The sequence below is a fragment of the Gopherus flavomarginatus genome, chromosome 16, assembly GCF_025201925.1.
Source record: "Gopherus flavomarginatus isolate rGopFla2 chromosome 16, rGopFla2.mat.asm, whole genome shotgun sequence".
NCBI lineage: Eukaryota > Metazoa > Chordata > Testudines > Testudinidae > Gopherus > Gopherus flavomarginatus.
This window is the reverse complement of record NC_066632.1, coordinates 2,102,351-2,130,065: the sequence shown is the minus strand read 5'-3', so window position 1 is coordinate 2,130,065 and position 27,715 is coordinate 2,102,351. Positions and strand designations below refer to the sequence as shown.

The following is a 27,715-nucleotide window of genomic DNA, read 5'->3' as shown; positions in this document are numbered from 1 at the left end:
CCAGACCCCGGCCGAGATCGGAGCCCCGTCGGGCCGGGCGCTGCTCAGACCCCGGCCGAGATCGGAGCCCCGTCGGGCCGGGCGCTGCCCAGATCCCGGCCGAGATCGGGGCCCCCTCGTGCCGGGCGCTGCCCAGCCTCCCATCAAGACGTGCCCGCCCAGCCCAGCGCACCCCTTTGCCCAAATCCCCGTTGCCTGGAGCGCGGGGGTAGCCGGACCCAGGCCCATCCCCAGCCGCTCTGGGCTCCTGGTTCTGTGGCTCCCCGGCGGGCTGCAGCCGGGAACTGGTTCTGCTCCTCGCAGGCCGGATCGGGCCCTGCTCACTCGGGCGCTGCCCCTTTTAGCTGGGAGGGGTGTGTCCCGGGCGGGGGGGGGCGGGACCAAGGCAGCCCCCGGGAGCTGGGCTGGCTGGTCACTCCAGAGCTCTCGAGTCTGTGCCGGGGAGCCCTGGAAACTGACAGCGGAGGGAAAGGTACCAGCCCCTGCGAAATCCCCTCGAGCCCCCTGCCGCCGGGCCCCCGGGGGGCACAGCTGGGCCCTGGGCAGGCCTGAGATCCCCGCAACCCGCCCGTTCCTCCCAAGCAGCCCGGCTGGTTCGGTGCCACCCTGGGGGGCTGTTGGCCAGCGCGGCGTCGAGGGTCAAGGCGAGGAACCAGAGGGAACCGCGTCTCCTTTGGGGCCTGCGGAGAGCAGGGTCCGTTCGTCCCGTCTCCAGGGACTTTCGCTCAGGTCACTTCACCCGCTTCTTTCTCTGCCCCCGGGACCCGCCCAGCCCAGACTGGGACCCGCGGGTGCCGCCGTCCCGACGCCGCCCCCGATTTCATAGAGAGAGTCCCGATTTGTGGGGCTTTGTCTTGTGCAGGCTCCGATTACCCCCCACCCCGGTCCCGATTTGTCACATTTGCTGTCTGGTCTCTGGCCGACGCCCCCGACCCGCTGGGTCTCGTTAAGCCGACGCCTTTCTCCTCCCTTCGCCAGGGCGGGCCGGGGCCGCGAGTGCCCAGCGGGGACGGGGACGGGGTTTCTCCCAAGGTAAGTGAGCGACGAGCCCCGGCGCTGCTTCGCCGGGCGACTTTCCAGCCCAATTCCCGGCCCCGTGGGCAGGAGCAGGAGAGGGGCCCGGACGGTCGGGAAATCTAACTGCACCCAGGGCTGCGATGGGGCTGGCCGGGGTCCATCCAAGGGCCGAAGGCGGCCTCAGGCCCCCGACTCCCGGCCAAGCGGCTCTGGAAGAGGCTGGAAGCGGATTTTGCTGGAGTCCCCTTGCAGCAGCCCGGCGAGGGGGAGCCGCGGGGCGGGGAGGGCTCCGGGCGGAAACCAGCGGATATATTTGTCAAGGGCCCAGTTCTGGGCTGGACTGAGCCGGGGGGAGGGGAGCTCTGGTCATTCTCCCAGCTCCAGATGTTTGTCATCAGACTCCAGCGGCTTTACCCCTCGCTTTCCACTCGCGGGCGGGGGGGTGGCTAGCGGCTGGGCCAGACGGGCTGGGGCTCACGGAGCGGCTTCCCTGGCCCTGGGGAGGGGAAACGCGGGAGCGGCCCAGTTCTGGGGACTGAGATCGGAGGGGGATGGGGGCTCCCCTCCGCGGTCTGCAGTTCGATTCCCAGTCGGGGTTCCGGGGCCCCCACCCCCGTCTGGTTCTTAGATCGCCCCTGCCAGAGTCAGGTCCCTCGGCCCGGCCTGGCCCCGCACAATAGAGGCTTTGGCCAGCTGCCCTGGATGGGCATCTTGGCGTCTTCGTGCACATCTGGGTGACAGGTGAGGGTGCCGGGCGAGGGGGCAGGGGATACGGGGCGGCCCGTGGGGCCAGGGGAGAGAGGGCAGGTGGGGCCGCGTTTCTGGCACATGGCCCAGGCTGGGAGATCGGTGTCAAACCCCCCAGCGCTGCCGGCGACTTGCTGAGTGGCCCTGGGCTGCTCACTTCGCCTCTCCGGGGGTAACGTGGGGGGCGTGACCCCTTGATTGGGAGATCCCAGAGGCAGGGACTGGGTCTGATTGTGAGTCTGGGCAGCACCCAGCACAAGGGAGCTGATCTCGGTTGGCGCAACAGGGCCCTGATCTCGGTGGGGGTCTGGGCAGCGCCGGCGCGACGGGGCCCTGATCTCGGTGGGGGTCTGGGCAGCGCCGGCGCGACGGGGCCCTGATCTCGGTCGGGGTCTGGGCAGCGCCGGCGCGACGGGGCCCTGATCTCGGTGGGGATCTGGGCAGCGCCGGCGCGACGGGGCCCTGATCTCGGTGGGGATCTGGGCAGCGCCGGCGCGACGGGGCCCTGATCTCGGTGGGGGTCTGGGCAGCGCCGGCGCGACGGGGCCCTGATCTCGGTCGGGGTCTGGGCAGCGCCCGGCCCGACGGGGGGTCACAACCTTGCCCGGTCTCTGGGTACTAAATACCTAGCAAGGGTTACCTCATTTCTCCTGTAGTCGCTGGAGGCCAGATCTCGCCTGGATGCCCCTCTGGGGTGGAAATGCCCCTGGTTAAGCAGTGGGATATTTGCTCCCACACCCACGGGAGTTTCTGACACGGGAGGTTTACGGCATATGTTGGAGTAGCGCCCCCAGGCCGCGGCTGAGTTTGGGGCCCTGGCAGGCCGGGTGCTGCAGACTCAGAGGGGCAGAGCCTAGAGCTCCCAGGCTAAAATCCCAGTTCTGCATGAGCAAAAGCAGTTGCAGAATCGGGGCCATAAATCACAAGAGCCTGTTTCCTGCATCCCCACATGCAAGAATGCAGCTGCCTCTGGTGTGCATCGCGGCAGCCGTTTGGAACAGGAAGTGAGGGAGAATCCCAGCTCCGGGGGCCGTTATGGGGGGGAATTTAGGGGGCGGGGCCATTGCTAAATTCAGGAGGAGAAGGTCTGGCTCGGGGGCCGTTTCGGGGGTGGCCGGGCCCCGGTGACAGGCCAGGCCCCCGGCCCGGCAGGCAGGCTGGGCGCGGCGGCTGTGGGGACGCTGCCAAGGAGCAGCTGGGATGTGTGATGTCAGAAGGGAAGGATCAGAACCGAGATTAGCCGATTAGGGGCGATTAGCTCTTAACTCCTCCGTGGCCACGTCGTGGGGGACGCTAGGAGCGGCTTGGGGAAAGTCCTCCGGCAGCCGTGGCTGGGATCGGGGACCCCCGCATTGTGTGTCCCCCCAAATTCAGGGCCCCCGTCGTGCCGGGCACTGCCCAGACCGCAGCTGAGACCAGGGCCCCGTTATGTCCCCACATTGGGCTGGGTGCTGGAACACGTCCTGCAAGGCAGCGCCGGTCCGGGAGACCTCACAGTCTAACTAGACATGGGGGAAACTGAGGCACAGAGAGGGGGAAGGGAGTCAGCCAGGGGATCAGAGGCAGGCATGGACCCCAGGTGTCCCGGGCTCCCAAGCCAGAGCTGCAGCTTTCAGCTTCTGCGTAGGCCCCTTGTGGGGTATCCGAGGGGCTGGGGGGGCCAAGCAGGGTGCAGTGCTGGGGGCTGGGCCCCGATCCTGCCCCGCCCCAGGCAAGACAATGGGGCAGGAGATGCCCCGCCCCCTCGGACATTCTAGATGTGGCTCAAAACCAGCAAAAGCGGAAGGAATTTCTGTGCCCAGCGCAGGCGGCACCCCCTCCCCCCCACCTCGACCCCCGCCTCAGCGCTGGGCAGGGGGCTGCGGGTAGCTGGGCCCAGTCGTGCTGGGAGACGAACTCGAACTGGTTGAGGGGGGGCTCAGCCTGCGGGGGGGGGCTGAATCATGGGAAGGGGGGGTTGGTTTGCAAGGGTGGGGTCGTAGAGCTGTGGGCAGGGGAGGAGGGATGGGACAGAAGGGTGGGGGGTCCTGGCCTGCAGGGAGGATCGGGGGGGGGTCCGACACACATCAGCCAATCTCTGTCTCCCCTCATTGGAGCTCGAGGAGCCCCCAGCCTGATTCCCCCCGACCCCCAGTCACTGCCCTGGGCCGTGGGGGCTGCTTGGCCCAGTTCAGTCTGGACTGGGGGCGGCTGCCACAGCTCGGGCTGGCTGAGTTTGGGGGGAGGGTCTGGGGTGGGGCTGCTCTGGGCAGAGGGGTGAGCCTGTTCCCATGGGCCATGGGAATTGTGGGATCCCTCTGGGCACAACCCATCCCCCCAGACCAGCCTCCCCAGTATCCCCTCTGCCCCCCCCCCAGCCCAGCCCCATGGGCCCAGTTCCCTCTGTTCCTTGCCACCCCAGTTTGGATCCCTGGACCCAGCACTTCACACCTCAGAGGACCCCGCCCCTGCATCAGTGGTGGGTCCTTCCTGACCCCTACAGCTGCTGAAGCCCTGAAGCATGCGGCTGTTTTTTCCCCTTTGCAGCCTCTCTGCTCCCCCCAGTCTCAGCGCTAGGGCCAGGAACGGCATCGGGGGGGGGTTGGCGTAGGTCCTGCCTTCTGGGGGGGGCTCTGGGCCCTGTGGGGAGAGTGGAAAGGGTCCCCCAACCTTCCCCTGTTTCAGAATCTGCCCCACAACCTGCAAGTCCATTTAACTCCCCGCTGCCCCTCTCTCCCGCCCCCAGGTCTGTGGAGCCAGAAGGGGAGGATTCACACGGATGCCCCCATTTTGGGGGGCCCGTCTCCCAAGGTGCAGCTCTCCCCACGGCCCCCCCCCCCCCCCCGGTCCCTGTGCACTGGCTGGACCCCGTTTGGGAGGGAGGGGGCTGGGGGGCTCCAGAGGCTGAATGGCTCCGTTGTGCGAGCGAGGCGCAGGCAGCAGGGGAAGGTTGGACAATCGCTGCTTTCATGCCAGGCCCAGACGGAAGTAGGAAAAGTCCCTCGGGGGCCCGGGCGGGGCCTGTGGCTGGGGGCGGAGCTCAGAGTATGGGGCTGGGGGGATTCTGGCTGGGATGGGGGTGGGGGCTTGGTTCAGTTCCTTTGCTCCTGGGGCAAAGACGGGGCAGGAGATCCAAAATCTGTTGGGCTGCAGCGTGGCCCATCTGGGGTTCTGGCCCCCCCCCTTCCAGCCTCTCACCCGGCCTCTGACCCCATCTCCCCTGTGGGACACAGGGCCTTTCCCCAGGCTGGGGTCTGGCTGGGGTGACCTGGCCTCTGCCCACGGGCTGGGTTTCGGGGCAGCCCGTCCATGTCTTTGCCATAGGGCCGGCTCTGAGGGTGGCATCCGAGGCCTGGATGCCCCGGGGATGGGCACCCCAGAGGGGTCACTGCTCTCAGCAGCGGCCCAGGGCCCAGCGCGCCGTGGGTGGGACTGGACCGACCTCGCCAGGGGCTGCCGCGCCCGGAGCTCCTGCTAGGCGGGTGCCCCCTGGCCATGGAGCCCCCTCTTTTGGGGCACTTGCTGTGGGGGTCCAGCGGGGGTCAGAGCCAAGCAGGTCACATGGTCACTGGGGACCCCCGTGGCTTAGAACAGAGCTGGATGCAGGCATCTGAGAAAACCCACTCCGGTGCCTCAGCCAGGAGCAATCAGAGATTTCTGATTCACTGCCCCCCCCCCGCCCCCAAAAGACCTCCCCCCGCCTGAGGCTGGGCCCAGCTGACCCGCTCCACTCCTGGCACCAGCCCAGCCCAGCGCCAGCACCATCCTGCCCAGCTGTGTAGCTGAGTCCACCAGCCGGGATCGCTGTATAACCACCCTGCACCCCACCCCAGAGGTGGCTGAATCTCAGCACCAGGCAAGGGGTCCCTGTATAACCAGCCCCCCCATGCTCCTCCCCAGAGGTAGCTGCATCTCCGCGCTAGGGGCAGGGTCCCTGTATAACCAGCCCCTGTGCCCCACCCCAGAGGTGGCTGCATCTCAGCGCCAGAGGAAGGATCCCTGTATAACCAGCCCCTGCACCCTACATCAGAGGTAGCTGCATCTCCGCGCTGGGGGCGGGGTCCCTGTATAACCACCCTGCGCCCCACCCCAGAGGCAGCCGCCTCTCTGCGAGGCAGCGCTGGGCTCCCCTGCACACAGCTCCGGGCCTGAGCGGCTGATTCTGAAACCTGAGCCCCTTCCCGGACCCATGTGAGCCCAGCCCGGGCTAATTGGTTCCACGTGCTGCCCAGGGCTGTGCTGCCGGGAGGCGGGGGGAGCAGATCTGCCTTAAAGGGGCCGTGCTGAGATCTGGGGTGGGGGAGAGTTTTCCTTCTACGACCTCCTCCCTCAAAGCCACAGCCTGGCCCTGTACAGATTGGTCCGTACGGGGCACCTGTGAGGAGAGCACTGGGACACAGGGCCCCAGGGTGTGATCTGGGGGGCCGGAACCCCCCTTCCAGGCCTGGATCTAGAACCCAGGCATCTGATTCCCAGGCCACCCCTCCCCCACCCGGCACATGCAGCAAGTCTGGGGGGTGACAGTCCCTGGTGGTGGCCAGGGGGTCACTGGGCGGGGGTCCCTTTAACCCCATTGGATCCACCCCAACTCCCGGGTGCCCTGGGGGTTCCGGACGCCCTGAGCCGCAGGATTTAGCAGGACCTGAGCTGGGCTGGAGGGACGGGGCAGTGGGGATGGAAAACACACACCCCGGCAGCGCGGCCCCCGCCCCTCGGGCGTGTCCCAGAGCCAGCGCCCAGCAGCTCCGGGCTGCAAAACAAGCAGGAATGTGGCAGCTTCGCCTCGGCCTCCCATAGACACAGCACAGCCACTCGGGGGGCTGCGGGTCGGGAGTGAGGGCTGGGGCTTCAGGGGGCTGAGTCTGGACTGAGGGGTGCTGGCATTGCTGGGTACAGTCCCCCCCCCAAAATGCTCCCAGCAGAGATCCCAGGGTGGGGGGGGAGGGGTTTCCATTGCCTGGCCTATGCTGGCTGGTGCTGGGTGGGGCTGGCACAGCAAATGCCCCTGGGGGGCACCCCCCAGCCCCACTCTGGCTCCTTCAACCTGGGGGAGCCCCATGGCGTGGGGAGGGGGCTCGGTGTGCTGGGCTCGGTCCCCTGCTGCCCCACCCTCTGCCTCCCGCCTCCTGTCCCAGAGGTGGCTGCATTTGGGGCAGGAGCCAGGTCTTGGTGGGGCCCAGGGCAGAGCCAGGAGCTGGCCGGGATCCCACAGCACCAGCTGTGGTCAGGAGCGATGGATTTTCCAGTGTGTGGGAGCCAGGGCCCCGGAAACCAGCTGAACCTTCCCTGGCAACCGGGCAGGCCCTGCCCCTGCCCGTGTGAGGGGTGGTTGGAAAGTGACGTGCTCTGTGCCAGGGGCTGCCCTGAGCCCAGTCCCCCCAGTGCCAAGCAGGCCCCAGCACGGTGCTCTCTGAGCCAGACCCAGGCCAGGGTGGGGCAGGGCCCCGGCCCAGCCCCCCTCTCCGGGCCCCAGCTACAGCCAGCGCTGGCCAGGCCTCCGGGGTGACTCATCAGAAGCAAAGGAGAAGGGGGCATCCCCTGGGGCTGGGGTCCAGCCAGCAGTTCGACAGCCCTCGCCGGCTCCGTTCCCTCCCCCACGGTCTGTCCCCCCACCACAGTCACTTCAGTGGGGCTTTCGGGAGGTGGGGCAGAGGCTGAGCAGAGTCTGGGAGTGGAGCTGATTTTCCTAAATGCACCAGCTGGCAGCTTGCTGCAGGGGTGGGGGGAAGAGCAGGCCTGGGGTCTCGCCTGGCTCGGAGAGGGGGGTGGGGGCTGGTGGTTAGAGTGGGGGGGGGGAGCCAGGACTCCTGGGGTCTCCTCGGCTCTGTGAGGGGAGAGGAGGGGAGTGGGGCTAGTGGTTAGAGTAGGGGGCTGGGAGCCAGGACTCCTGGGTTCTGTCCCCAGCTCTGCGAGGGGAGTGGGGTCTAGTGGTTAGAGCAGGGGGCTGGGAGCCAGGACTCCTGGGTTCTGTCCCCAGCTCTTCGAGTGGAGTGGGGTCTAGTGGTTAGAGCAGGGGGCTGGGAGCCAGGACTCCTGGGTTCTCCTCCATTCGGTGGCTGACGCTTGGTGCCTTTTGCTCCGCAGGGCAGTGCCCGTCGCTGGGCAGGTGGAGACGGCTGGGGCGGGCGAAGTGCCCGGGGGCAGCATGGTGCTGGCGTCCCGTCTCCCTCAGCACAGGCAGAACCATCAGGAGGCTCCGCTGGTTGGGGTGAGAGCGGGTCAGTGGCCGCGGGGGGTCTTTGGGGGCCTTTGGGGGCAGCTGTGGGGGGATGGGGGCTCTCGGGGAGGGAAGGGACGGCGGGACCCATGGGGGAGTGGGCAGTTAGATGATGCCCTCGACACAGCCGGGCCTGGTTCATTTCCCCCCGAGGGGCTCCCCTGAGGACCCCTCCCCCAACATCCCCCCTGAAGCGGCTGCCCTTCGGGTGGGTGGGACAAGGGGGTTCCCAGCTTTGCTAAGGGCTAGCCGGGGGGGAGGGGTGCCCCCCTCTGGGCAGGGCAGGGAGGAGTGTAGGGGGAGGGCTGCCGGGGGGCGGGGGCTGTGTCCCAGCGGGTCCCAGAGCAAGGCCCTGGGCTGTCTCCCTGCCTGGTGCCCTGGGGGTAACCCACCCCCCCACTGGCCCCCCGGGGCTGGGTTGAGACCTGCCATGCTCAGCGCACAGGGGGGCACACACAGGCTTGAGCCCCCACCCCGCCGGGGGCTGGATGGGAGCCAGCACCCCCTAGGGGAAGGGCCGCAAGTTGCCTTTGCCTCAGTGTCCCCCGTGTCCTCGACTGGGGGGGCTGCAAGAGGAGTTGTAGGGGGGCTGAGCCTGGCCCAAGCGGCAGGAAATTCTCACGTAGCTGCCTGTGAAACTGTTTATTTTTAGAGCAAATCGCTGCCATATACGGAAAGGACCCGGGCTGTGCGGGCCGCCCCCGCCCCCAGTGCTCCCATCCCCCCCCACTGCCCATCCCCCGCCGCCTGTGCTCCCCTCCCCCTCTCCCCACTGCCCATTCCCCACCCCTGCTGCCTGTGCTCCCCCCGCTGCCCATCCCCCACCCCCTCTGCTCCCCCCACTGCTCATCCCCCACTGCTCCCCCTCCCCCTCTGCTCCCCCCACTGCCCATCCTCTGCCCCCGCCACCTGTACTCCGATCCCCCCGCTGCCCATCCCCCACTCCTCCCCCTCTACTCCCCCTGCTGCCCATCCCCTGCCCCTGCTGCCTGTGATCCCATCCCCCCCGCTGCCCATCCCCCACCCCTCCCCCTCTGCTCCCCTCGCTGCCCCTCCCCTGCTGCCTGTGCTCCCAACCCCCCCTGCTGCCCATCCCCCACCCCTCCCCCCTGCTACCCCCACTTCCCATCCCCTGCCCCCGCTGCCTGTGCTCCCATCCCCCCTGCTGCGCATACCCCCACCCCCTCTGCTTCCCCCACTGTCCACTCCCCGCTGCACATCCCCCACCCCTCCCCCTCTGCTCCCCCTACTGCCCATCCCCTGCCCCCGCTGCCTGTGCTCCCATCCCCCCTGCTGCGCATCCCCCCACCCCCTCTGCTTCCCCCACTGTCCACTCCCCCCTGCACATCCCCCAACCCTCCCCCTCTGCTCCCCCCACTGCCTGTGTCCCCTCCACTGCCCATCCCCTGCCCCACCACCTGTGCTCCCTCCCCCAGGGCTGAGCAGGGGGCTTGGGGCCCTGTCCCCCCCCCAGCGCCATTCCCAGAGCACCAGGCAGCTGAGCAGACAGCGCAGGGGGGACGGAGAGCAGGCAAAGGCCCATCGACCCCAGCGGGATATGGAAAAATCAATGGGCGGCTGCCCGGGGGGAGGGGGGGGCCGTGAACAGCCCCCATCCTGCAATGCCATTGGTGCATTTCCGCTGGCGGGGGGGGGCGCGTGTCCCTCGCCGTCTCCGTCTTCCCCCCGGCCTGGTGTCTTTTCCGGCATGGGGCTTTGCCAAGGTGCGTGGGGGGCACGGGCGAGTGCGGGGCTGGGGGGGCGGGTGCACCCCGAGTTAACACCGCATCAGAGCCCAACCCCAGCTCCCCACTCCTGGGTTCTCTCCCCGGCTCTGGGAGGGGAGTGGGGGCTAGTGGTTAGAGCTGGGGGGGCTGGCAGCCAGGACTCCTGGGTTCTCTCCCTGGCTCTGGGAAAGGAGCACCGTCTCCCAGCCACCACCTCGTCCCGCTGCCAGGCGTCGACGTGCCCCGCACAGGGATGCAGCCCCCTGCCGGGGAGGCCGGACCAACCCCAGGGGGCCCTTTCCCCCTCCCAGCGAGATGCTGTCTTGGCCCAGTTCCCAGCCCCCTCCCCTGCCCAGCATCAGACTTTCCAGAGGCCTGGCACTGGGAATGACCCCGCCAGGAGCTCAGCCTGGCCAGGGGGCTGGAAAATCCCTGTGGCTCCCTGGCCCCCATCCCCGGTTCTCTGCGCCCGGCTCTGTGGCAGAAATGCCTTGGCGTGATGGTGCCAGGGGGCCAGATCCCCAGCAGGACCTAGCTGAGCAGCCAGGCCAAGCAGCTCACGTTAATGCCTGGCTGGGGAGTGGGGTCCAGTGGTTAGAGCGGGTGGGGGTGGGAACTAGGACTCCTGGGTTCTCTTCCTGGCTCTGGGAGCGGAGTGGGGGCTAGTAGGTTAGAGCAGGGGGGGCTGGGAGCCCGGACTCCTGGGTTCTCTCCCCGGCTCTGGAAGTGGAGTGGGGGCTGGTAGGTTAGAGCAGGGGGGCTGGAAGCCAGGACTCCTGGGTTCTCTTCCTGGCTCTGGGAGCGGAGTAGGGGCTGGTGGTTACAATGGTGGGGGTGGGGGCTGGGAGCCAGGACTCCTGGGTTCTCTCCTCAACTCTGGGAGCAAAGTGGGGGCTGGTGGTTACAGTGCGGGGGGCTGGGAGCCAGGACTCCTGGGTTCTCTCCCCGGCTCTGGGAGCAGAGTGGGGGCTGGTGGTTACAGTGGTGGGGGTGGGGGCTGGGAGCCAGGACTCCTGGGTTCTCTCCCCAACTCTGGGAGCAAAGTGGGGGCTGGTGGTTACAGTGCGGGGGGCTGGGAGCCAGGACTCCTGGGTTCTCTCCCCAACTCTGGGAGCGAAGTGGGGGCTGGTGGTTACAGTGGTGGGCTGGGAGCCAGGACTCCTGGGTTCTCTCCCTGGATCTGGGAGGGGTGTAGGCTCTGGTGGAGGGTTCCAGGCTCCACACTGGGGGTGAGGGGGGACCCTGCTCTGGGAACTAGGCGTAGCTGGAGTGGGGAAGTGCCCCCATGCAGTGGGAGGGGTGTCCCCCTCCGTCCCAGCATGCCCCAGCCCAGGGCTCTTGGGGGCAGGAGTGGAACGAGTTGGTTGAGTCTCAGCCCGTGTAGCCCCCACCAGCCATGGCGGGGAGGTCTGGAGGCGCCAGGCGGGGAACGCGGTGGATCAGCGGGAAGCCATGTCCCCACCCCCGTGGCAGGCTGGGGAGGGGACACCCCATAGGACCCCCCAGCGAGCGGATGGGGGAGGACGGGATCCAGGCTGCTGGCGCCCCGCCCAGCCTGACGGGGCCAGGAAACCAGACACAGCAGATGGGAAAGTGCTGGGGGGGTCTGGGCACTGGGTCACCGGGAGGGCGAGAGCTGGGGGGGTGGCAGGGGGGCTTGGAGAGTCGGGCTTCAAGCAAACTGGGATTGGGCGAGGGGGGGCTGGAAGCCAGGACGTCTGGGTTCTCTCCCGGCCCTGGGAGGGCAGTGATGGCTGGTGGTTAGAGCGAGGGGGCTGGGAGCCGGGACTCCTGGGTTCTCTCCCCAGCTCCGGGAGCGGAGTAGGGGCTGGGGGGTTAGAGTAGGGTGGGGTTGGGAGCCCGGACTCCTGGGTTCTCTCCCCAGCTCTGGGAGCGGAGTGGGGGCTGGGGGGTTAGAGCAGGGGTTTGGGAGCCAGGACTCCTGGGTTCTTTCCCTGGCCCTGGGAGGGGAGTGGGCATTTAGCGGTTTGAGGCAGGACTCTTGGGCCAGGCAGACCCCTCAGGAATGGTGGGGCCTGGAGCTAGATGGGCCCCCTGCTATGTCTCCTCCCCCAGCCGCGTTCCCAGCCACGTCGCTACCTCTCGTTGCAGGTCGTGGGGCCGCGTCGTCCCACTTACTAAGAGCTCCCAGGATTTTGGTGACGGGCTGAGGCTCGGACACAGGCCAGGATGGCGCAGGTGCTGCACGTGGAGTCCGGCTTCCCCGGTGAGTGCTTGTGCTCGGGGCTTTGCAGAGCTCAGGTGTGAAACTGGGAGTCAGGGCCAAAGTCTGCCCTGAATGTGGTTTCGGTAGAATACAGCAGCCTCACTTCCTGTCCGGTGCAGCGGTGTTGTCAGTAGCTGTGCTCCACCCCAGAGATGGGTGCATTGCAGTGCTGGGCAAGTGATCACAGTATAAACGGCTGCTGTACCCCACCCCAGAGGTGGCTGCACTCTACCCATGCGATAAGGAAGCTGCCTGGGCACCTATAGATGGTAAATGAGTTTTCTAAGGACCTTTGGTTTCCTCCAGGGCTCAAGGAGCTGGATAAACCAAGATCCCATGGGCCTAACAGTGTTCCTGGGTTCTCTTCCCAGCTAGGGCAGTGGGGTCTAATGGTTAATGTGTGGGAGGGGCTAGGAGCCAGGACTCCTGGGTTCTATCCCCAGCTTGGGGAGCAGAGTGGGTTGGTGAAGTGGGGGCTGGGTGCCAGGACTCCTGGGTTCTACCCCCAGCTTGGGGAGGGCAGTGGGTTGGTGAAGTGGGGACTGTGTGCCAGGACTCCTGGGTTCTACCCCCAGCTCAGGGAGGGGAGTGGGTTGGTGAAGTGGGGGCTGCGTGACAGGACTCCTGGGTTCTACCCCCAGCTCGGGGAGGGGAGTGGGTTGGTGAAGTGGGGGCTGGGTGCCAGGACTCTGGGAGTCTAGTGGCTCAGTTTCTCTCTCTGAAAACGGGGATGGGGGCGGGGGAGTCAGCTAACGCCTGTGCAGTCCCAGTGCCCCCCATGGACCCCTGCCCTCCCCCCTGCTTGCAGGGAAGCCCACCCCGACCTCCCCCACCGCCTTCGGGGTCCAGGAGCCGCAGCTGCCCTACTCGGTGGAGACGCCGTACGGCTACCGCCTCGACCTGGACTTCCTGAAGTACGTGGACGACATCGAGAAAGGCAACACCATCCGGCGAGTCCCGGTGCACCGGCGGCCACGCTACGGCTCCCTGCCCCGTGGTGCCGGCTCATGGTGGACATCCACCGAGTCGCTCTGCTCCAACGCCAGCCTGGACAGCCGCCACTCCTCCTACTCCTACTGCGCCCCCGGCTTCTACCCCCAGTGCGGGACGGGCGCCTTCAACGCCCGCGTGGAGAAGACCCTGCTGGACGCCCGCAAGAAGCTGGAGGACCAGGCGGGCGACCGGGCAGGGCCGGGGGGCTTGGGGAGCCTCCACAGCAGCGTCTCGGGCTCCACCAGCTCCCTGGTGGGCGGGCAGCCCCCGGGCAGGCTGAACGGCTCGCAGGCCGGGTTCACCCCGCTGAGCTCGGGGCTGTCCACGCCCGTGTCCCCCAGCCCCGGGCACCTGCAGCACGTGCGAGAGCAGATGGCCGTGGCGCTGACGAAGCTGCGGCAGCTGGAGGAGCAGGTGAAGATTATCCCGGTGCTGCAAGTGAAGATCTCGGTGCTCCAGGAGGAGAAGCGGCAGCTCAGCGTCCAGCTGAAGAGCCAGAAATTCCTGGGCCACCCGGGCGGGTTTGGGAAGGGCAAAGGCCGGGGCGAGCTCTACATCGAGATCCCGGAGGAGGAAGGGGGCGGAGGCGGGGCGGGGGTGACCCTGCCGCTGGGGGGAAGCCGGAGGCTGGATTCGGGGGGCGGCACGGAGGGCTCAGCCCCCCTGAGCCCCCAGCCGGCAGCAGAGCGGAGGGAGGTGAGATCGGTGGGGGTGGGGACGTCGGAGCCGGGGGCCAGGCGGAGTGTGGGGGTGGGGGTGAGCGAGGAGGAGCTGGCACCAGAGGGGCAGCGCCAGGCTGCGCTCGCCCTGTCGGCCAAGGTGGCCGTGCTGGAGAAGCAGCTGCAGAAGGCTCTCCGGGAGCTGCAGGGCGCCCAGCCGGGCACGGCCGGGCAGGAGGGACGCCCCGGCTGGCAGCAGCAGGAGGTGCCCGTCAAGGCGGACACGGTCAAGGTGATCCAGGCACAGCGGGAACCGGAGATCGCCGCCAGCACTGCCACGGGCGTGGCCCACCGGCCGCAGCGGGCGCAGAGCTTGGAGACCAAGGAGCCGTACGCCAGCCTGCGGGCTCTGACGCTGGGGGAGCCGCCCCAGGCCGTGGTGGTGGAGACGACCTTCCCCGTCCACACCGCCGCGCCCCACGCCGCCCCCGTCCACGGCATCAAGAAGATCAGCATCGCGGCCGAGCCCGGCGGGGAGGAGACAGGCCCGGGCGGCGGAGCCTCGCCAGGTAGGGCCCAGTGCAGGCATGGGGGGGGGGTGCCGTGTCCTTCCTCCCCCATCAGGCTAGGGGCTCCCTGCCCCCTGGTCAGTGCTGGGGTGGGGATTACTGGGGGACAGGGCTAAATGGAGGAGAAAGGCCCTGTGCCCTGTCCCCCCCACCTATCCAGCACCCCCCAGAGGGGATAGGCCCTGTGCCCTGTCCCCCCCCACCTATCCAGCACCCCCCAGAGGGGATAGGCCCCGTGTCCCGTTCCCCACTCCCCCCATGCCCAGTCCCCCTCATCCAGCACCCCCCAGAGGGGAAAGACCCTGTGTCCCGTTCCGCACCCACCCTGTGCCAGGGGCTCCCCCCATCCAGCACCCCCAGCGGGGAAAGGCCCCGTGTCCCGTTCCCAACCCCCCCATGCCAGGCCCCCCCATCCAGCACCCCCAGAGGGAAAGGCCCCCCATATCCCGTTCCCCACCCACCCTGTGCCAGGGGCTCCCCCCATCCAGCACCTCCAGAGGGGAAAGGCCCTGTGTCCCGTCCCCCCCCCTCGTGCCAGGCCCCCCCATCCAGCATTCCCAGCGGGGATAGGCCCCATGTCCCGTTTCCCACTCCCCCCATGCCCAGTCCCCCCCATCCAGCACGCCCCCGGAGGGGAAAGACCCCATGTCCCGTTCCCCACCCCTCCCGTGCCAGGCCCCCCCCATCCAGCACTTCCAGCGGGGATAGGCCCCGTGTCCTGTTCCCCACCCCCCTGTGCCAGGCCCCCCCCCATCCAGCACCTCCAGAGAGGAAAGGCCCCGTGTCCCATTCCCCCCACTCGTGCCAGCTCCCCCCTCCAGCACCCCCAGAGGGGAAAGGCCCTGTGTCCTGTTCCCCACCCTGCTAGCCCAGCCTGTCCCAGGGGCATCCAGATTCCAAGGGGGCACCACAGCCCCCTCCACTCTGTCCCCGTCCCCTAGTCCCAACCCGGGGGGTGGCTGAGCAGCGCTGCCAAGTGGCCATAGTGTCCCTGTGCTGCTCGGGTTTGGTCCAGCCTCCCCTCTGCCATGGGCTAGGCAGCTCCCAACCCTCCCACCCCTCCGCAACCCTCCCTGGGCCACTCCGGCCCCATGAACCCACCAACGCTGCCCCTGGCCAGTCTCCATAAGGAAGCTGCGCCCTGTTTCCAGCTGGATGGTAGCGAACGTGGTGCTGCTGCTCAGCCTCCAGCCCATTCTGCGTTCAGCCGCTCTTCTTTGCCTGCGCTAAGCCGAAATAAACCCGGCTCAAACCAGAATCGGAGCATCCACACACGGCCTTGTGCGCCAGGCGATCCGAGTGGGTTGGGTTCTGGTGAGCTCTGCACTCGTCCCCCGTCTCCCACCTGTCCGAAATGGCGGGGGGACCCTGCTGGCCGTCTCCCGCCTGTCCAAAATGGCGAGGGGACCCTGATGGGGGGCACTGGGTGCCAGGACTGCTGCTAAGGGGGGGCGGGAGGATCTCTGATCCCATCTCCCAACCACTCCCTCCTCCACACCCCACCATCCCCCGGCCCGCTGGGCACTGGTCCCAGAGCCTTGCCAGGTCCTGGTTGTGTCGGGCCAGGCCCAGCCGGCAACGTAGCATCTCCCCTCGCCCACCAGCCAGCCCAGGTTCAGCGGTGCCACCTGGGCATGGGTCTGTATCTGTAACCCGCTCCCCTCAGTCCCCCGGAGCCTCCCCAGCAGCCAAAGGCCTCGGTGGCCCTGAACCTCATCCTGGCTCAGCCGGCTGCACCGTGTCCGAGTGAGGCGGAGGACCCAGGTGAGGGGTGTGGTGGGCCAGGGGCTTCAGGGGCAGCCAAGGGGCTTCAGGAGCAGGGGGCCTGGGCTGGTCTCTGATCCTGGTCTCTCTGCTTGTCTCCCCGCAGCCTCGGCTCAGGGTGGCCTCAGATCTGGCACGAAGAGGCAGGAGGAGGCCCCAGAGCTGGCGGGCAAGAAACGTCTCCAGTTTGTAGGTGTGAACGGCGGGTAAGGGGAACCGCGGAGCAGGCTGCTCTGCCACTGGGGGGCGGAGTCGCCCTCGCCCCAGGTGGCCATATCTTATAGGGGTTTAGGCAGGAGGGGGGGCTAGTGGCCAGGACTCCTGGGTTCTATTCACGGTTCAGGAAATGGGGTTGTAACAATGCTGCCTTTGGTGGGACACTTCTGAGAGTGTCAGTTCAGGACAAATTGCAGGAGCTGGGCAGTCACAGCCCAGGCTGGGGGTTCTCCACTTCTAAGGCACCAAACCAGCCAGCCAGAGGGGACTTTGGTCTCACCCCACTGGTGAACCACAAGTCATGCAAGCAATTCCCTCAGACACTCCAGTTTCCCAGTATCCCCACCAGTCCCACTCGCTATGGGGCCGAATGGTTATGAAAACCAAGGCCCCAGTAAAAGGGAAAAGGATCTCCCGATCCCAAAGGACCAAGCCCCAGACCCAGGTCAATACACAAATCAGACCCACAAATCACGCTGGTGCCAACCCTTTAGAATCTAAAATCTAAAGGTTTGTTCTTAAAGGAAAGAGAGCGAGAACTGGTTAAATGGAATCAGTGACATCCCATAATGGCAAAGTTCTGGGTTCAGGCTTATAGCAGTGATGGAATAAACGGCAGGTTCAAATCAAGTCTCTGGAACATCCCCCGCTGGGATGGGTCATTCAGTCCTTTGGTCAGAGCTTCAGTTTGTAGCAAAGTTTCTCCAGACGTAAGATGCAGGATTGAAGACAAGATGGAGGAGTTTTCAGGGCCTTTTATATCCTCTGCCTGTGGAAGGGCCCCTCCATTCTTACTGTGGAAAATCGCAGCAGCAAGATGGAGTCTGGAGTCACATGGGCAGGTCTCATGTCTGTGCATGACTGAGTTTACAGGCCAACGCCATCGTGTCCATGTTAGTTTGAACGTTCCCAGGAAAGCTCAGAGGTGGGTCGGCGTCTCACAGTCCAGTGTCCGTTAATGTTCTTGACCAGGCACTGCCTAAGAACAGCCCCTTCTTGAGAAGCCGACCAGACACTTCACTGAGGCTACTTAGCATCAAAGCACATTGAGACAAAAGTACAGAGCCAATATTCCTAACTTCAGCTGCTTACACACGCGCGTGCGCGCACACACACACACACACACACACACAGACAGCATCATCGTAACCAGCAAATCATCACCTCTGTATAGACACCTCCCAGGGCCTCCTTGGTACAAGATTTGCTGCAACTATATCACAGTGGTTGCAACAATGATCTATACGGTCACAGTTCATGTCAATGACATCACAGGGGTCTAGTGGTTAGAACAGGGGGGCTGGGCTCTAGGACTCTGCTGTTCTATTTACCAGCTGTGGTGGGGAGTGGCGTCTAGTGGTTAGAGCAGGGGTGGGTGGGAGCCAGGACTCCTAGGTTCTGGGAGGGGCGTGAGGCCCAGTGCTGCCCTGCCAGCTCTGAGCCCGCTCCCCACCTCAGGTACGAGTCCACCTCCTCGGGGTCCAGCACGGCCGAGAACTCCTCTGACAACGAGAGCACGGAGAGCGAATACCATGAGGCCAGTGAGGGGCCCCCTGCCGGGCAGACGGATACCCCCAGGCCCCTGCCACCAGCCCCCCAGAGAGTCCCTGCGGAACCCCCCAGAGCAGCACCAGGACACGACACTGGGTAACTATACAAGGGTCTGCACCCTCATGCAAGGGGAGTGGGGTCTAGTGGCTAGAGCAGGGGGGTGGGGGTGCAGGGGTTAGACCAGGGAGCCAGGACTCCTGGGTTCTCTCCCAGCTCTGAGAGGGGAATGTTGTGCCAGGGATTTTTCTGGATTGTAGCTGGACTAACGTCTTCAGCACCTGGTTGGGCTCTGCCCCCGCCCAGCTGGGACTAACCCAGGCTCAGGCTGGGCTCTCAGGCTGCAACCTGAGCGTGGATCATGCCCTGAGCAGCTGGCCCCTGAGCTTCCATCTGTCCTGCACCCCCACAACTGCACCTAGGGCAGCTCTCACCTCTGGCTGCCTTGCTCAGGCCCTGCTACCCGTTAGACTCAACATAACCCCTTGGGTGCCACTTTCAGTGACCAGCCGCCTCTGCAGGGCTCAGGAGCAGCACTGCCCCGTATAGACCCCCTGCTCCATCCCCCCCTAGATTCAGGATCCCTCCCCAATGAGGAAGACCCCACTAGCCCCCACCTCTTGTTGCAGGACAGGACTCAGCCCAGAGCTGTTAGCGGCCTGTGAAACCCTGCAGAAGTACCTGGAGAGCCCGGACATGCTTATGGACAAGGAGATGGTAGGGAGAGAGAAAGGGCTTGTGCGCAGGTCTCGAACCTGGGACCTCAGAGTGCGACAGCCCAGGCTGCTGCTGCCTGAGCTGCAGGATCTAAACCCACTGCTGTTCACAGAGTAGCGACTGGGGGGGACGACAGTGAACCCTCCTGGTGCAGGCTGCGGGGGCAGGCAGGACTCTGGGGTCCTCGCCGCTTTCTGCTGGGAGGCCCAGCACACGCCCCGCCAGCCGAGGGCCGCAAGTCACGGCCCAGCTTCCTGCCTGGCAGGTGGTTTAACGGGTGCAGAGGAATTAACAAGAATAATCCCTAGAGCTCAGGTCTCTTTGCAAAGCAGGTCACAGGTTCATCATCTGAGAAATTGAGGCCCGGGAGGGGCCATGACCTGCCCCAGCTCACCCAGCGGGCCTGGGGCAGAGCCGAGAGGAGATCCCCGGGCTCCTGAGGGCCAGTGCACTACCCATTGGGCCATGCTGCCTCCCTTCGCACTGCCCTCTTGGCTAGCTGCAGGGAGCACCTCAGGAAGGGCCAGGGGTTATACAACGTGAAGCCAATCTGAAGGGTCCGCAGATGGGCTCAAACCAGGAAATTCCCTGGCAGGATTCTGCCAGCAAAGCAGAGCAGCACCAGGAGGCGAAACTGCCGTGGCCCCAAAGTGAAATGAGGCGCCTCATTCATGTCCGCTGAGAGAAACAGGGTGGGGCAAGTTAAACAGAGCAAAACCAGGTGCCAGGCAAAGATTTGCTCCTGTTAATCCTTTGTACTAGGGTTAGAGGGTAAAGACCCCAGGGCCCCGTTGTCCTGGGTCAGAGCAGGGGGTCTGGGAGCCAGGAGTGACAGGGTCGGTCACAGAGACCCCCTTGAGACTGTCGCCTGATATGCTGACTCTACCTCTGAGCCCGTTTTCCCTGCCAGCCTGGGACTCCAGAACCCTGCCCTGTTGAGCCAGACACGCCAGCCTCCTGCAACCCAGACCCAGCTCTGAACCACGTCCCCCCAAAGCTGCAGACTTAACTGAGAACAGCTCAGCAAGTGCTCCTGTCTCCAGCACCAAGACACCCAGCTCCCAAGGGGCTCCAAACCCCAAATCAATCCGTTTTACTCTGTATAAAACGTATACAGGGTAAACTCATAAACTGTCCGTCCTCTGTAACACTGAGAGAGAGAGATGCCCAGCTTTGTAATGACACCTTACAAGAGGCCTTTTGCATAAAACATATTCCAGTTACATTATAGTCACACTTATTAGCATATTTTCATAAACATATGGAGTGCAACGTCACACCAGGACTCCAGGGTTCTGTCCTGGCTCTGGGAGGGCAGTGGGGGCTGGTGGGCAGAGCAGGGAGGGCTGGGAGCCAGGACTCCTGGGTTCTCTCCCCAGCTCTGAGAGGGGAGTGGGGTAGTGGTTAGAGCAAGGTTCATGTCACTTCCTCCCAAAGGCCGCAGCAACACCCCTCTCCCCATCTCCCCCCAGAAGGCCGCCTACACCCTGGTGCTGCAGGACTGGCTGCAGCTGTCGTGCCACAGGGAGGCTGCCCCCGAGGCCGTGGGGGGGCGCCTGGCTGCATACCGCACCCTCTCGCCCCGCCTGCTGGAGTTCATCCTCAACATGGCGGATGGGAACGGGAACACGGCGCTGCACTACAGCGTCTCGCACTCCAACTTCCCCGTGGTCCAGCGCCTCCTGGAGACCGGTGAGGGGCCACGGCGGGGAGGTCCAGCCTGGGGGGTGGGGGCTAGTGGTTAGAGCGGGAAGGGGTGGAGCCTGGACTCCTGGTTTCTGTTCCAGCACTGGTGGTGGGGGTGGGGGCTAGTGGTTAGAGCAGGGAGGGGGTGGAGCCCGGATGCCTGGGTTCTATTCACAATCATTCCAGGGTATCGGAAGGACAGAACAGGTCGTGCAGGGGGAGGAGTGGCACTATATATGAAAGAAAATGTAGATTCAAATGAAGTAAAAATCTTAAGCGAATCCACATGTTCCATAGAATCGCTATGGATAGAAATGTCATGCTCTAATAAAAATATAACATTAGGGATCTATTATCGACCCCCTGACCAGGACAGTAATAGTGATGATGAAACGCTAAGGGAAATTAGAGAGGCTATCAAAATTAAGAACCCAATAATAGTGGGGGATTTCAATTATCCCCATATTGACTGGGAACATTTCACTTCAGGACGAAATGCAGAGGTAACATTTCTCGATACTTTAAATGACTGCTTCGTGGAGCAGCTGGTACGGGAACCCACAAGGGGAGAGGCAACTCTAGATTTAATCCTGAGTGGAGCGCAGGAGCTGGTCCAAGTGGTAACTATAGCAGAACCGCTTGGAAATAGTGACCATAATACAATAGCATTCAACATCCCTGTGGGGGGAAGAACATCTCAATAGCCCAACACTGTGACATTTAATTTCAAAAGGGGGAACTACACAAAAATGAGGGGGTTAGTTAAGCAAAAGTTAAAAGGTCCAGTGACTGAAGTGAAATCCCTGCAAGCTGCATGGGCCCTTTTAAAAGACACCATAATAGAAGCCCAACTTCAATGTATACCCCAAATTAAGAAACACAGTAAAAGGATTAAAAAGAGCCACCGTGGCTTAACAACCATGTAAAAGAAGCAGTGAGAGATAAAAAGACTTCCTTGAAAAAGTGGAAGTCAAATCCTAGTGAGGCAAATAGAAAGGAGCACAGACACTGCCAGCGTAAGTGCAAGAGTGTAATAAGAAAAGCCAAAGAGGAGTTTGAAGAGCGGCTAGCCAAGAACTCCAAAGATAATAACAAAATGTTTTTTAAGTACATCAGAAGCAGGAAGCTAAACAACCAGTGGGGCCCCTTTACGATCGAAATACAAAAGGTGCGCTTAAAGATGATAAAGTCATTGCAGAGAAACTAAATGGATTCTTTGCTTCAGTCTTCATGGCTGAGGATGATAGGGAGATTCCCAAACCTGAGCCGGCTTTTGTAGGTGACAAATCTGAGGAACTGTCACAGATTGAAGTGTCACTAGAGGAGGTTTTGGAATTAATCGATACACTCAACATTAACAAGTCACCGGGACCAGATGGCATTCACCCAAGAGTGCTGAAAGAACTCAAATGTGCAGTTGTGGAACTATTAACTAGGGTTTGTAACCTGTCCTTTAAATTGGCTTCGGTGCCCAATGACTGGAAGTTAGCTAATGTAACGCCAATGTTTAAAAAGGGCTCTAGAGGTGATCCTAGCAATTACAGACCGGTAAGTCTAACGTCGGTACTGGGCAAATTAGTCGAAACAATAGTTAAGAATAAAATTGTCAGACACATAGAAAAACATAAACTGTTGAGCAATAGTCAGCATGGGAAATCGTGTCTTACTAATCTATTAGAGTTCTTTGAAGGGGTCAACAAACATGTGAATAAGAGGGATCCAGTGGACATAGTGTACTTAGATTTCCAGAAAGCCTTTGACAAGGTCCCTCACCAAAGGCTCTTATGTAAATTAAGCTGTCACGGGATAAAAGGGAAGGTCCTGTCATGGATTGAGAATCGGTTAAAAGACAGGGAACAAAGGGTAGGAATTAATGGTAAATTCTCAGAATGGAGAGGGGTAACTAGTGGTGTTCCCCGGGCTCAGTCCTAGGACCAATCCTATTCAATTTATTCATAAATGATCTGGAGAAAGGGGTAAATAGTGAAGTGGCAAAGTTTGCAGATGATACTAAACTACTCAAGATAGTTAAGACCAAAGCAGATTGTGAAGAACTTCAAAAAGATCTCACAAAACTAAGTGATTGGGCAACAAAATGGCAAATGAAATTTAATGTGGATAAATGTAAAGTAATGTACATTGGAAAAAATAACCCCAACTATACGTACAATATGATGGGGGCTAATTTAGCTACAACGAGTCAGGAAAAAGATCTTGGAGTCATCGTGGATAGTTCTCTGAAGATGTCCACACAGTGTGCAGAGGCGGTCAAAAAAGCAAACAGGATGTTAGGAATCATTAAAAAGGGGATAGAGAATAAGACTGAGAATATCTTATTGCCCTTATATAAATCCATGGTACCCCACATCTCGAATACTGTGTACAGATGTGGTCTCCTCGCCTCAAAAAAGATGTTCTAGCACTAGAAAAGGTTCAGAAAAGGGCAACTAACATGATTAGGGGTTTGGAACAGGTCCCATACGAGGAAAGATTAAAGAGGCTAGGCCTCTTCAGCTTGGAAAAGAGGAGACTAAGGGGGGATATGATAGAGGTCTATAAAATCATGAGTGATGTGGAGAAAGTGGATAAGGAAAAGTTATTTACTTGTTCCCATAATACAAGAACTAGGGGTCACCAAATGAAATTAATAGGCAGCAGGTTTAAAACAAACAAAAGGAAGTTCTTCTTCACACAGGGCACAGTCAGCTTGTGGAACTCCTTGCCTGAGGAGGTTGTGCAGACTAGGACTATAACAGTGTTTAAAAGAGAACTGGATAAATTCATGGTGGCTAAGTCCATTAATGGCTCTTAGCCAGGCTGGGTAAGGAATGGTGTCCCTAGCCTCTGTTTGTCCGAGGATGGAGATGGATGGCAGGAGAGAGATCACTTGATCATTGTCTGTTAGCTTTGCTCCCTCTGGGGCACCTGGCATTGGCCACTGTCGGTAGACAGATACTGGGCTAGATGGACCTTTGGTCTGACCCAGTACAGCCGTTCTTATGTTCTATTCCAGACCCAGGGAGCTGGGTTGTGGGGGCTAGTGGTTAGAGCAGGGGGGGGGTGGAGCCCGGACGCCTGGGTTCTATTCCAGCCCAAGGGGGGTCGCCCCTCTACTGACTCTGTTTCCCTCCCCAGGCCTGTGCAACGTGGACAAGCAGAACAAAGCGGGCTACACGGCCATCATGCTGACGGCGCTGGCCGCCACCCGCGCCGACAACGACATGGCCACCATCCAGCAGCTGCTGCAGCTGGGGGACGTCAATGCCAAAGCCAGCCAGGTGTGGGTGGGGGCAGGCCGGTGGGGGGGGCTGACGGGAGCACGAGGAGCTGGGGACTGGCCGGGGGGGCTGGCCAGGAGCTGGGGACTGGCCAGGGGGGCTGGATGCGCAGGGGGCTGGGGTTCCGCCAGCTAATGATGATAAATGCCTTGGCTTGCGGCTAGGAGCCATTTCCTGGCGACGATGGGCACCCTGGTGAGTGGCCAGGAAAGTGACTGATCTACCTTGGGTGCGACCCCTTCCACCCCACACAGCCCCCTCCCCACCCACCTTCCCTATGACTCCCCCCTCAACCGCTCCCGCTCGCTCTCTCCTCCCCCCACAGGCACCCCCCAACCCTCCTGTCCCCTGTGGACTCTTCCCCCCCATGGATCTCTCCTGAGATTTGGACCCCCAGCCCTGCCCCTCCCTGCCCCATGGATTTCTCTCTTCCTGCTGAGTTTCCCCCTTCCCACCTGCCCCCATGGATCCAGCCCACAATCCCCTGACCCCGGGCTCCCCACAGGCGGGGCAGACGGCGCTGATGCTGGCCGTCAGCCATGGGCGTCAGGACATGGTGCGGGCTCTGCTGGCCTGCGCGGCCGACGTGAACCTGCAGGACGCCGACGGCTCGACAGCCCTGATGTGCGCCTGTGAACACGGCCACGCCGAAATCGCCCGCCTGCTCCTGGCCACGCCCGCCTGCCATGTGGGCCTGGCCGACCATGTGAGTGCCACGCCCGGCTGGGGCCCTCGAGGTGGGGACGGGGGGAGCCCCAGCTTTGCAGGCACTCTGGGGTGGTGGAGGGAGCTTGTGCTAATGAGGCGATGTCCTGATTTGCATACTGGCCTATGCATCAGCCCACTGTGTAACCATTCCCCTATGGGTGGGAGCCCCATGTCTCAGGCCGGGCCAGGGTGGGTGCTCGCTGCTTTGGGGCAGCCAAAGGGGGCAGGCACATCGGGGGGGCTGCCGAGACGGGTCCCCGCCCGGGAGATTCAGTCCTCTGCCGACCCCGCCGGCCGACCCTGACCCCGTCCCCTCTGGCAGGACGGCAGCACGGCCCTGTCCATCGCGCTGGAGGCCGGGCAGAACGACATTGCCGTCATGCTGTACGCCCACATGAACTTCGCCAAGCCGCCCTCCCCGGTGAGTGATGGGTGAACCCCCTCCCCCCGCATGACTCCCCCCGGGAGCAGACAGAGCCTGGCCCGGGGCGTGTAACACCCCCACACTGATGCGGCTGGAGCAGGGCCATGCCAAGGGGCTTGTCCAGCTTTCCTAGGCTTGGGCCCTGTTTTCCGATGCCCCCTGCCAGCTCCCCCAGCCCCTAGTGGCTCTAGCAGGGGGAGCCGTGGGGTAGAGGCAGCAAGCGGGCCAGGCGAAGCTGGGGGCCGGCAGCCCCTCGGCACCGCTGCGGGGGTCACTGCCAGGCAGGAGCGGGTGGGTAAGCCCAGGGCCCTCCGGGAGATGGAGCCTGCAGTGGCTGGGATGGGGGGACATTGTCTTGGGTGGGGGGCAGGCGGTACCCAGGGGGTCTGTGGGGAGGCGTGTCACACACACAGACACCTGCAGATGCAGACAGAGCCAGGTGGGCCACACACATGCTGGGCTCTTCTGGAGCGGCCAGCACAGCTTAGAGCCAGCTGGACCCCAGGCCGGGCTGTTATCCGGCTCTCAGAGAGGTTCCCTGAGCACGGCTGAGCGGACAACCTGGGCCAGGACTCGGCAGCCCTGGGACCAAATTCTGGATCTGTTGTGCATGACCAGTGACGTGTCCCGTCCCCACTCCAGGCCTCAGTTTCCCCAGCTGTAAAATGGGGCCAGGGAGCAGGCGGACAGGGCCAAGGTCGATACTGAAGCCGAAACATTCTTTCCAGGGGACCCCAAAGCCGCTGAAAGCCGAGGCTGCAGCAGCTGTCCTGCCCACCGAGGCTCAGTAGCAGAGGAGGGACCTGCCGTGTTCCCTCGGCCCCCACCTCCGGCAGCCCCGAAGACACCGATCAAGATGTGGGGGGGGAAGGGGGTGGGTCTCGAGGGAACTCGTCCACCCCAAGCACTGAGACTCACAAAGGCCCATCCCTCCTGCGGTCCGAGCTGAGCCACTGGAGCATCTGCCCCAGCTGGAGCCGGGGGGCAGCTGCTGCTTGCTGGTGGGAGTTGGGATGGATGTTGGGGGGCAGAAAGGACATGAGACGAAGGAAGCCGGAGACAAGTCGGTGGCGGAAATCTGGCAGCTGCGTTTTTTCTAAGTCTCCACTGGCTTTGGTCCCACGGGAAAGGACCCACGACCACGGGGCCTGCCACGGCCGGGTTGATAGGCTCCGCTCCAGCAGCAGCTGCATCGCCCTGGCCTGTCTCCAGCAGACACCGGATTCCCATCCGAGGCCATTCCTACACGTCATGGAAATTCACACGAGCTGGAGGCTCCCCTCCATCTGGCTGGAGATGGTGGGGGGGGCTCTTTGTTGCTTTGTGGGTACTCCGTCCATCATCAGGTGACAGACCCAGACTCCTCCTGTGCGTGTGACCTTGGGCAAGTCACAGTCTGTCGCTCTGTGCCTCAGTTTCCCCTCTGGATTTTTTTCTCACTTAAAAAAGCTCTCTCTACTCAGTGTTATTTCTGTGATGGAAGCAGCTGGGGCTCTGTTTCTAGAATCGATTTTAAAGGGAGCAGGTTTTTGAAACAAAAACCTTCCTAAAAATGCCAGGCTGGGACATTTGGATGGATTAATTACCCTACCTGGCCAGTAGGGGCAGCACCTCCTCTCTATGTACCTGCCTATATCTATATCGCTTTTAATTGCAACGACAAAACGTTTTTCAATACCAACCCCTCCACAAAGGCGTTTCTCGCTGGGCAGAGGCCGAGCAAGCCCTTGGACCCGAGGTGTGTGGCCAGCACTTTTAAAAAGTAATTCCTAGACAAGGAAACAGTCCTATTTTTATAGCAAATCTATAGATTAATATACACCAAGAAACCCCCGAAGGCGCTAAGTTATTTTACCACCCGCCCGGGGCTTAGGGCCTCAGCGGACACAGGCGGGTAAAGCGGAGCAGGGCCCGGCTGGCTGCAGCAGTCAGAGACCCCCGGGTGTTTAGTTCCCACAGCTACATGCTGCCTTGGTACGATCCAGGCGGGCTTTTAGGGTGGCATCTTATTCTTCTCCCCTCCCCCCCAAGATTTGGGGCTCGGGGCAAAGCCGTGGTACAAAGCTGTCTCTCTAGCTTCTATTTGCTGCCTGACCTCCCCCTCCCGGCCCCAGGCATGTTTATCGCCCAGTGTATCATTCCCCTGCCCCCACACACTGGGCAGTGTCTGGGGCGGGGGGCGATGTGCCCAGCACTGGGGTTATACGTGGGGGGGTGTTTACTCGCACATACCAAGAGGTGTATTCGCTGATGTCAGTATTACCTTCAGCCTGTAACCTGTTCAAAATAAAGCTATTGGGAAAACGATGCCCTGGTTCGGGGCGGTTAAACATCAGGGCTGGGGCGTGCGGCAGGCTGAGCTGAGAGCTGGGCCCAGCTCTGCTACTGTCCTGCGGGGTGACTTAGCATGAGCCACTTTGCCCTCCATGCCTCAGTTTCCCCTCCCTACCTTTGTCTACTTAGATTGTGAGCTCTTTAGGGCAAGGACTTTCTCACAGCGCGTCAGTGCAGGGCCTGGTGCAACGGGGCCCTGATCTCAGCCAGGGTCTGGGCAGTGCCTGGTGCAACAGGGCCCCAGTCTCGGTCAGGGTCTGGGCAGCGCCTGGCGCGATGGGGCCCCAGTCTCGGCCAGGGTCTGGGCAGCGCCTGGTCCGACGGGGCCCCGCTCTCGGCCGGGGTCTGGGCAGTGCCCGGCGTGATGGGGCCCCAATTTCGGCTGGAGTCTGGGCAGCGCCTGGTCCGACGGGGCCCCGCTCTCGGCCGGGGTCTGGGCAGTGCCCGGCGTGGTGGGGCCCCAGTCTCGGTCGGGGTCTGGGCAGCGCCCAGCACGACAGGGTCCCGGTCTTGGTTGGGGTCTGGGCAGCGCCTGGCGCAATGGGGCCCAGGTCTCAGCCAAGGTCTGGGCAGTGCCCAGCGTGCCGTGTGGACAATCTCAGTCTAACTGCTACTGTAATACAACTACTATTAACGGGGCTGTATAGCCATGAAATCGCAGCCTCACCTGGGGCGCGTTATTGTCCAGCCAGCACTCGGCTTTTAAGCTCTCTTCTCAAACCTCCTGCATGGCCTGTCAGAGCAAAGGAGTGGCCAGACCCCAGGGGCCCATCTACCCCGGTATCTGGCCTCTGCCAGCCACCAGCTGCTGCGGAGGAGGTGCCAGATGCCCCCTACTGGCACAGGTTGAAATAAAGTCGCTGCTGGAGCTGAGCATCGTGGGGCTGGTCCGGGTGGTGCCAGCC

General features: G+C 63.0%; 2 protein-coding genes across 8 annotated transcripts in view; one reads left to right on the top strand and one right to left on the bottom strand.

The window, feature by feature from the left end:
• The window catches only part of LDLR (low density lipoprotein receptor), an 85,374-nt gene that overhangs the window by 19,572 nt on the left and 38,087 nt on the right, over positions 1–27,715 (bottom strand). The window lies entirely within an intron of this gene.
• KANK2 (KN motif and ankyrin repeat domains 2) lies at positions 407–26,783 on the top strand. Of its 7 annotated transcripts, XM_050925530.1 has the most exons (14): positions 425–472; positions 979–1,032; positions 4,490–4,554; positions 7,828–7,951; positions 11,800–11,914; positions 12,723–14,135; positions 16,006–16,105; positions 17,574–17,762; positions 18,293–18,380; positions 19,853–20,072; positions 23,202–23,344; positions 23,850–24,050; positions 24,375–24,473; positions 25,205–26,783. In XM_050925530.1, exons 5-14 carry the CDS (start codon positions 11,878–11,880, stop codon positions 25,265–25,267), a joined length of 2,553 nt encoding a protein of 850 aa, XP_050781487.1. In that variant the 5' UTR covers positions 425–472; positions 979–1,032; positions 4,490–4,554; positions 7,828–7,951; positions 11,800–11,877; the 3' UTR covers positions 25,268–26,783. The 7 variants fall into 7 exon arrangements, with proteins under 7 accessions (XP_050781486.1, XP_050781490.1, XP_050781485.1 ...); XM_050925533.1 differs by lacking the exon at positions 4,490–4,554 and having other exon boundaries at positions 420–472; positions 19,856–20,072; XM_050925528.1 differs by lacking the exon at positions 4,490–4,554 and having other exon boundaries at positions 420–472.